Consider the following 10,197-nt stretch of genomic DNA (forward strand, 5'->3'; position numbering starts at 1 on the left):
TTTCATTTAATTGTTGAATCTTATTTTTATAAACAATCTCCCAAGAAAAAAAAAGTCTAGATCATACTGATTTTCTTATATTAACTGTTATACTAATTTCGTCATTTTTATTGTTATATTATTTCTCATTTTGTTTGGGCTTTAACTCTTATTAATTCTTATATCCCAGATGTAAATTTATTAAAACTTTATCATCTTATTATATTCATAGGTGTTAAATTATAAAAATTGTGATCTATAAACAAGTGATATTCCATATATAACTAAGAAAATTTGTTGTTATTGTTATCCAAACTTTCAAACTTTTCAAAAATTAAAAATGATTAAAAACTTATAATATGACAAAATTTTATTACATATTTTACAAGGTTATCTGAAAAGTGAAACTACTTTTCATAGTATTTTAAAATATATAAATACAAAAAAATTTTAAATTATACCTATAATCATTTATTATATAGATGTATTACGAGTACTTACTAACTAAGGTACTAAGTTTTAATCATTAATATTTATGTATAAAAACTTACTCTTACTTGAACTAAACTTGCTCTCTAAAAAATAAGTTTGAAATATAAAGTAGCAGTTTATTTATTTAAAAAGTAAGTTTAATTTCTATTTCAATTTACCCGTATAAAAATTACTAATCTATTAAGATTAACTTACTATTTTAGATGGGAAATTTACTTCCATATTTTTAGGTGTTATTCTATTTAAATGGATAGATCCAACAAGAAATTAAATGATCGCTAAAAATACAACAACATGTTATATTAGGTAAAAATATTTCGCTACCATAACTATCATTACTAAAGCATTTTCCATCATTGTTGGGTTAGCATGATCATGAATGATCACATCATCTCCTATGTTCGACTTGTATAGGTTGCTTGTTTGCTTTTTTATCTTGCATAGTTTTCATCCTTAACACTCAGGCCTCATCTATTAATCAAACGACCCTTTTTTCTCCAATCTTTAATAGCTATTAGAAATAGACATTTACCACAACGCATGTGGGAGGGAGAGGGAGATCTATTAAACTACAGAATACTTATCTATTCACCTTTCTGCTTTTAGGGTATAGGGTAATCCCCAAGGTTTTTTTTTTTGTTTTCATTTTTACACTGAATTATCCTCGAGGAGAAAGAAAAAGGGGAAAAAAAAAGAAAGAAAGAAAGAAAAAGGCAGCGACCAAGAAAACCGCATCTGCTCCTTTCTTCCTACGAATGCTGCCGAAAAAGAGATGAACTATAACTCCCAGACTGACCTTGTGTCAACTCAACTTCCTTACAAGAGTAGGAGTCTGTAGATATAAGCCGTCAGGACCGCAGAAACCAGGACCTATGCAAGTATGCAACTCCTACCTTGCACACAATCGCCGCAGGGGGGGGGGGGGGGTGTTGGGGTTGGGGCTGGGGCAAAAGAACCGCCAGTTTCCGTGAGCTTAGAATGCAAATTACCTCAAGCGATTCTGACAGCAACTGGCTTTCCACGACCCATGGAGAACCCCTTTGTTCCATCTGGCATCCGTGGCACTGGAGGCTGCTTAGCCGCAGTTGGCTGCTCAATATTCAAGGGAACATTTGAAGTTACCCCTGGATGATTTCCACGATTGTTGGAATTATATGCAGGGCGTCCACGTCCCTTTCCCCAACCACGATTTTCATTAACTTCGCGAAACTCACGACTTCTGCTTTTTCTCAGTCCACCTTCCTTGTTGTTGCCATGTTCCTCCCACTGCAAGAGAGGGACGTAAAATCACATGATCAATATTGCTGATGTCAAAGCAAATGCAGAGTCCAAAAATTCACTTACCATAGGCTCATTTGGTGGTTGCACAAAATCATCCAAACATTTCTCATGTTGCTGTATGTGCTCTGGTCCAAATCCATCTTCGTCCTTGAAGCTGTACTCGCCCTCGTGACCAGCTTTTTTATCACGTGCCTGAGCAGCTTTGGGCTAAGTTCAACATGCAAAAATCGGTAGATCCAAGAATAAGCAGAGTATGTTTCACTTGTTGAGAGAGAACAATCATGAAAAAACCTCCAGAGTTTTGTATTGGCTGCATGTGGAATTATTGCTGCTATATGTGGTGCTTGAGGAGGATGCAATGATAAGAAGATAATCTTTACAAGAAATTAAGCTAAGGGGACCAAATACATTCTGATTAGAACTGTTTGTCACATGTGAATATTTGCAACAATGATTCATCTCAGCTTTTAGAATCTTAACAAATAATCTTTAACTTGAAATTTGATTATAAAAGGAAGGAAAAAAAAATGCTTGAAATTGAAAAGAAAAAACAAAAGTTTAGTTTCAATCGTTACCAATTATGTCTTGCAAAATTCACTTGACCTTGTTTCCAACACAAGACTGTGTGAAGCTGAACAAAGCTGCTTCTCTAATATAGCCCATTTGAATGGGAGGGCGAAGGCTTTTTAAAATGTTTCAAACAATTTACCATATAACCATGAAAGTTTAGTTGGCCATAGAAACAGCAGAATCAAAGCAGGTCTAACTGAAAATTTTGGTCAGCCACAGAGAAGACAGTCTAATAGTAGTACATGAAACCTTTTGCTCTGTCATCTTAATTCCCATGTAACATAACTGCACAGATCAATATAAAAGTGAGCAACATACTGAGCGTTTAAGCAGTAACCGCACTTTGAGACCATTCCTCCAGTTACCCTCATTTAGCTCCAAAACCTGTAAAGAAGATTTCAGAATTGATTTCCCATAAAAGAACCAGCAAGAAACAAAATATAAGAGAGAAGAGACAGGGAAAGACGACTAATGTTCCTGTACAAGCTATGAGGATATAGAGCCTCCTCTGCAAGCCAAGAAAAAAATTAAAAAAAAAAAAAGACGACAAGGAAAGCAAATGTATACCGCTTTCTCAGCAAGTTCTACTGATTCATATTCCACAAATGCATGCAACTGCAAACCAAAAGTATTAGTTAGGACTAGAGGCATTTGAGTCTTATAATGAATGTCAAAGATACATAAGTAGCTGCGCATTGATGGCAAACAACATAAAATCCATGCATCCAATAACAGCTGGACAATTGGCCAAAATTCAATAAGTTATTTCAGTCTTTACAGCTTTGTCAGTTCCACATATTACAACATAAAAATGCTGTCTATCTTCTTTTGAAATATACAAGAAAAGATTTTGAAAACTATGAATGCCATATTATTCATCTTGTTGCCTACTCTTGCAACAAAACAGTCACTTCTGTAAGCACGATGCCAATCTAAAATAAAATCAGTTAAAAGGACCCTCTCTGTTTTCCTCATTGTTATCTTTGCATCAAGATGTACCCAAGGTATCAGGGAAAGCAAAAAAGAAAAAAAGCCGTCCTCCATGTTTCTCCCCCATCGCAATGAAGCATCTCAATACAATTCTACTTTCCTACAATGCAAAGTTTACCATTTTACAGTGGCTACAAGCATAGGTGCGGTTTATAAACTTAAGAAGTTTGGGAAAAATCTGACTGTAACTGATTTTTAAAGACACAAAAGCAAAACAAGAAAAGGTGAGCAGCTAGATTCCCTGCCTCATATCTCTTTCTTCTTTTAAAACCACATTTTTTCAACTCTCCCCTTAAGATTTATGCTAGCTCTGACACAATTACCACAAAGAAAAAGAAGAAAAACAGTTTTAAAAGGATACATGCATGAAATTTGACGAGGACACTAACAAAATACTGGAAATGGTTCCACATACATAGACTCCTAAACTCTTCCATCTTCAGGACACTTCAGTCATTAATCATGATTGGATTCAAAAGACACAAAATTCTTATCCCTGCCCAAATGCAAGATGAAGTATCAACTGCATCTTAAACTTCTGATACCTTTATCAACAATAAATTTTAGACAAAAAAAAAAAAAAGGCCACAACTAGGACCAAGGAGGAACATCAGCGCAAACAGGAAAAGACCAATATGAGATAAGCATTCTTCTTCCATGAAATAGTGAAGACTTAAGAAGTCGAGAAGTCCAAAGGCTCCATTCATATGCAATATGCCACAAGTAAAAAATGCACAGTGCAAGAGAAAGTGGATGAAATTATCACCACAGGAAGGTAAATGACATTGAAAGCAGCACGTGGAAACAAACTACAGAGGCTATACCTTGTTACTGAAGTTCACAGGATCTCCTTTCGCAGCTCTAGATGTAGATGTTACTGTTGGTCCACTAGGCTGACAACTTCGAATGGACTTTACACTGGAACAAGAGAAATAAGAGAAGATTGGAAACCGTTTTTTAAAAGAACTGTATGCTCTGGTGGAGATGAGCAAAACAAGTACCTTCCCACTGCTGAGAAAATCTTCAGCAAATTCTGGTGACAGTGGTCCTCCGGCAGATTTTCAGCAATGATTATCCTGGACTACAGATTACCAAGCATTTAAAGAGCAAGCAAAAAATTTATGGCCCGTTACTAGTTCAAGAAAATATGACCTATACATAATTGATGCCCAAAGACAACTAGAACAGGATAAGAGAAAACCTACTTGCACATCTTCCATGTCTAATTCAGTCAGCGGATGCAGGCGTCTGACCTTTTTTCCATCCTCACTAACAACCTAGAGCATGTTGAAAATGCATATAAAATCAACAAGCACAACAGGAAATCAATGGAAACGCAACTATAGCTGGACAACAAAGAAAGAAGGAACCCCAAACACAGTGTAATCTCCATAGCCAGAGTACAGAAGACTTACAAGCTTTGATGAGCCCTTAAGGACACTGGCAAGCTGAGATTGACTTTTAGTGAGAGTTTTGATCTTCTTTATCGATGCAATGACAGATATTGGTACTACACAATATGAAGGCTTAATCATTCAGAAGGTTATGGGTAATTTAATTTCAAATATAACAGCAGAAACAGCAACTAAGCCAAAACCCAGCTTCCATGCATGGAGGAAATGTATAAAAGACAAAAAATAATCCTAAATTTGAATAAGGTATCTTCAACAATCTTAGAAACTGATATGTAAGTAATTAAGGAACTCTTGTTTTCCTATTAAACCATTATTAGTTTTTGTCCAATTGGATAATTTGCTTATTATCCCACATTGGGACTGTTCCTAGCTCCTCGTGACATCACTTTACATAAACAGAGACCTTGACCCCTTATTAGGGTTATGCTTCATAAATTTTCTCTCTCATCTTTTCTACATGCTATCAAAGCAGGTCTCTCACTTATACACACACACAGAGACACTCCCTCTCTCTCTCTCTCTCTCTCTCACACACACACAACACAGAAAAGGAAAACAAGCCAATTGCACCGATCATGACTTCATTCTTTCTTGTTTAGGGTTATGCTTGCTATATCTTATCTTTCTTCTTTTTCTACAGTTTCTCACTTCAAGTACAGCTATAAACAAAAGTTAAGTGTAGCTTATAGCAACTCCTCTGGCCTGGATCTGATTTTGACAAAAAATACCATTATCTAATGACAAGCTGATTTAAGTACTGCTAGAAAATGTGGCCAGGATCCAGTACCCGTTCTGTACAAAGACCTCTAAATGGCATGACCTCACTAACGGGTAACTTCAAAAATCACCAATTAAAGACCAAATTTAAGAAACATATCCTCGGTTTAAACATTTTAAATTAAAGATTCTAGACAATTGGCATCCATACAGTCTGCGCCTCCATAAACTGATGATATATTCAGTACACAAACACATTACCTTAGAAAACCTTTGGTAGACCAATTCTACACTGTCGCCCATAGACCATGCAGTGATGACTGACACCACATCAACCAACATAACAATCTATTCCTGCTTGAAACCAATAGATGGTGGTGTGACCCAATCTTGACCGCATGGTCAAAGGCAGCACATTTATCAGTTTTTACCTAATTATTATTCCTTCCGTAAATGTTTCAGAGAAGAATCACCAGAATACACTAAATATCAGTTCACTAAAATTTGTCTATCTATGTTGGAACAAAAACATTGCTATCGACCAAAGTACCCAGTTAAGATGTTATGAAGCCGTAAAAAGGAAACTAGAATTATAAAAAGCCTCTTCGAACCAAAGAAAGCAAAGGTTCTAAAAGTTGCCAGACAGTGATGTGATGTGTAGATGTGCCAGCAATTATCTCAAAATAAAATAGAACCACACATTAGGCAAAACTTCCCAAGAGGCAGCATAAAAAGTAAGTGGGTCACACCAAAAGTGAAAGTTTATCCAAATTAGAGCTCCATACAAAACACTTGAACGGGCATGAATCAAAAGTGAAATAAGAATAAAAATATGGATAATCTTACCAAATCCTTCAGGATCTTTAACCATAATTTTATACAAAAAACCAGTAGTGGCCAGATTTATATCACTGAAATAAAACTCCACCTGCAAAGACAAATATTTATGACTAGGCATTATATGGTGGAAACAAAGATTATATCGCCAAAAGCTTCAGAAAATAGATAACACACTCATATGGAAGTTAAATATGGGCCACAATGGACATACAAAGGAAATTGCCTAACATGCCCCATAAATTGACACCAATACATGGGTAATTGTAATTATTCGTTAGAAAACAGCTTGTCTTCCCATTTATGTGTTCTTTACCCATTTCCATATGTAATAGCTTCCAGTGCTTTAGCATGTTCTACAGGGATTAAAAAGATATGGAAAAAGAATCCTTATCACATTAACATATCAGCATACCCGTTTATGATCTAATATTTTTTCAATGACCCAATTTTGGAAGTATTAGACATTATCACCACAAACTGAAAACTAAAGTATCTTGACTGACCAGAAGCCTGATAAGTGATGAACTTTTGACAGGTTGGTTTAGATCCTCAAATGGTATAGCAGTATCCTTTCTCTGGACCCCCATCCACTCTAAAAGAAAGAAAATATAACCTCATACTTCCCGACCACGATTATTGTGCATTCTTGCCTTCCTCCCTTCAACTGAAATCCTACCATTCCTAATCTTGCAACCTTATCAGGGAGCTCTCTTTACGAATTCTCCTCCAATGCAAACCAATTCTGAACTGCATTGTGCCACCAAACAGTTTGCCATCAGCATTCCAAACTTTTACTGCCCATAGTTGTTTCGCTAAAAGTGGGTCCAGATTTTCTCTTGGAAAGCTCTCTTATTTTTTCTCCACTCCTAAACGACATATCCCCTTCTCTCCAGAAATCACAGGTTTTTAATTTAAATTTAAGCATGTGGAGGCTGTGGAAGGGGTTGTTCTCTTGTAGAATACAGCTTTTTGTGTCAATAGTAACTTGGAATTTGTGTTGACATTTGTTTTTCGATAAGTGAGTCGGCAGTTTATATCATGGTTGCAGCTTTGAGCTCAGTGTTCTGGCATCAGCTTGAGTTGCAGCTGGAAATAATGTTTCTTAAACATCTTCCAGTGTAAGGAGGTAGAGCCAACAAAGATTTGGGAATAAGAGTAATGGCTAATGGCTCTGAATAGTAGGAGATATGCAACGTAACAAAGGTTTTAAGAATAAGATCTAAATGGCAAGAGAACTTTACTAAATCCCATTCTAAATCAATTATTTCAGTATTAAGCTCAACTTCTACGAGCCTAACGATATAAGCGTTCCATACATACATGATTTTCAACAGAAATCATCAGAGGATGTCCACCTAATGCAATATAACAAATTTTTTGAATCCTTCAAACAAGAATACCATGATTTTTCATGTACTCAAAACACTTAATGTAGTGTATATGTACATACGCTGTTTTTGCAGCAAAGCTAATACTTAAAAAGAAATTTTGAGATTAACTGAAAGGCAATCAAGAAAATTCAAAATCAAATTATAATGCAATGCCGGATAACACCTTTCCAGCAAAATAGTACTTAGACAGGACGTGGACACTGTCACGAAAAATTAAATGGAAACAAAAGCTGCCCTTTCATTAGTGTATCTAGCCTACCTAATTATTACTTACCGATAATTCCCATATCTTAAAGACACTCAGCTCTCTATACCACACAGTACCACTTTTTGCCTCTCAAACAGCACCAAGTAGGTGCATATGCCATACAATTCTAAAACAAAGTAACTAATAAGCAGGTTTGATATCTATTTCCTAATTCAAGCATGACTCAGGGAAGATTCATAAAATCACTCTGTACAGTGACTAAATTATTAGATGAAAATATGGGAATAGATCCAAATACACGTCCCGTTTACATATTATGCGCTGGTCATATTTTCATTATATAATGCATCCTAGTTGGCAAAATAAGAAAGCTAAAGAATACGTATAATCACCAGCCAAAAATAAAAACTAGTAATAAAAACGTAATAAGTATAATCACCAGAGGAAATAAAAACTAGCAATAAAAACGTAATTCATTAAAAAAAAAAAAAAAAAAAGCACACTACCACGCATAACTGAATAACAACATCAATCAATAAGACAAAAATGCAAAGATGACATTTTTTTAGAGATGAAGAGGTTGCCTGATTGATAATTTTGAGAGCAATCTCTTCAGATAGGCCAATTTTGGAGGGATCAAAAGCATCGGAACTAGAGTGGGCCAGGACAGAAAGGTCCTGCTGTTGATTGAGAAAGCCTCCAAGTCCAGGAGCAGCAACACCGTACAATTGGAGCTGCGAAGGGTACCCCAAGGCGGAGGCCAAATTGGTGTCGAGCGAGGACGACGTCAGCTGAAAGACAGCTCTGGAGGAGGCCGAAGACGAAGCCCCATTGGAATTAAACACATGTACCAAGGAGGGAACTCCAGGAGGGCGGGGAACGACGAAAGTAGCGGCGAGATCGCTCTGCTGCTCAGACTGAACCAAGGACAGCAAGTTCCCGCAGGAAGACGACAAGGAAGACAAGGAGGGGGAAGATACAGAGGGCGACAAGAGAGACGGCGAAGACGAAGGAGACGCAGCGGCGGACGAAATCGAGATGCGAGGAACGAATTCGGGAGCGCGGGCGTTGAGCTTACTCAAGGAGGCGGATTTATAGAGGCATGGATCGGAGGGAGATGAGGATAAGGAAGAAGATTTGAAGCGATGGAGTGGACGGTCGTGATCGAGGAGAGAGGATGAATAGGACCGGCTTAGGGTTTCGGGAAGATAATCAGCTCCAGCTGATGATGACGACGATGTCGAAGCAGCTGCCGAAGCGTCCATCATACAATTACTCTGTTCTTATTTTTCCTGGTTCTGAAATGATCTCAGTATTGCTGCTGATTGAGATATAGATTGCAATGAAAATTGCGTGCCTTTTTTCCTCCGGTGGCAATGGGAAGAAGAAGATGAAGAAGAAGGGAGGTGTCCTCCGGGCAGGGCAGCTAGTCGGGGAGGCAGGCGGCCGAGGGAGGACGGAGACCGACGGATACAAAGTGTTAGGAGTTGGGAGGGCCAGAAAGCGGAGACCTGAGAGCGGAGAGGAATTGTCGCTCTCTTCTCTTCAGACCCGTATTTTCTGTTTCGCTACTTGAAACTTTTTTATACTACTTGCTACTCTGGACCTGAGGCCGGGGCCACACCAGGAATAAGTAGTGAGTTTTGGGGAGAAAAAAAAAAGTCATATGAATCAAGTCAAACGGAAACTATACTCCGTAGCAGGCAGGATGATGGACGAATGATGCGTAGGTTAAAAAAAAAAAAGTTTAGGGATTATTTAGTTAATCTAAATACTAAAATTTATTGTTTATCACTAGGGATTAAATCACGTGTAACATCAAAATAATAGTATATCATTTTATATTTTTTTTTTCTTAATGTAAGATTCAAATTATTTTTTCGGTTACAAACTCATTGCCAAATATGATTAATAACAAATAATTAAAAAAAAAACTGCAACCAAAGCATTACAAAAAAGCGAACTTTAATATCATAAAAATCTCTGCACCTAACCTTATTTATTGACAATGATATTTATGACGTTAAAGTTCGCCCTCCATAATGTTTCAATTGCAAATTCTTTCGATTATTTGTTATTGATCACGTTTAACAATGGGTATGTAACTAAAAAGAGCAATTTGGATCTTGTATTGAGTAAAAAATATAGAGTGATATACTTTTTTTTTATGTTGTATGTGATTTGATCCCTAATGACAAATAGCAAATTTTAGTATTTTTTTAATGTGTGAATTGGTATTAAATTAACTAAATAATGTAATAAATGAGAGGTGATGGTGGAATCATCTTATGTTCCCTCTCTTAATATCACTTTT

At 36.6% G+C, this 10,197-nt stretch overlaps 1 protein-coding gene across 2 annotated transcripts; it reads right to left on the minus strand.

Moving 5' to 3' along the window:
- Positions 1 to 1,033: 1,033 nt before the first annotated feature.
- On the minus strand, positions 1,034 to 9,421 carry LOC113766960 (la-related protein 6B). 2 transcript variants are annotated; one of them, XM_027311123.1, is made up of 11 exons: positions 8,468 to 9,421; positions 6,291 to 6,372; positions 4,728 to 4,822; positions 4,518 to 4,589; positions 4,314 to 4,393; positions 4,137 to 4,230; positions 2,890 to 2,937; positions 2,641 to 2,706; positions 1,816 to 1,959; positions 1,461 to 1,737; positions 1,034 to 1,303 (listed from the first exon to the last, which is right to left on the minus strand). In XM_027311123.1, exons 1-10 carry the CDS (start codon positions 9,149 to 9,151, stop codon positions 1,462 to 1,464), a joined length of 1,641 nt encoding a protein of 546 aa, XP_027166924.1. In that variant the 5' UTR covers positions 9,152 to 9,421; the 3' UTR covers positions 1,034 to 1,303; position 1,461. The 2 variants fall into 2 exon arrangements, with proteins under 2 accessions (XP_027166924.1, XP_027166925.1); XM_027311124.1 differs by lacking the exon at positions 1,034 to 1,303 and having other exon boundaries at positions 1,383 to 1,737; positions 1,816 to 1,944.
- Positions 9,422 to 10,197: the final 776 nt, after the last annotated feature.

This window comes from Coffea eugenioides, chromosome 3, assembly GCF_003713205.1.
Source record: "Coffea eugenioides isolate CCC68of chromosome 3, Ceug_1.0, whole genome shotgun sequence".
Lineage (NCBI taxonomy): Eukaryota > Viridiplantae > Streptophyta > Magnoliopsida > Gentianales > Rubiaceae > Coffea > Coffea eugenioides.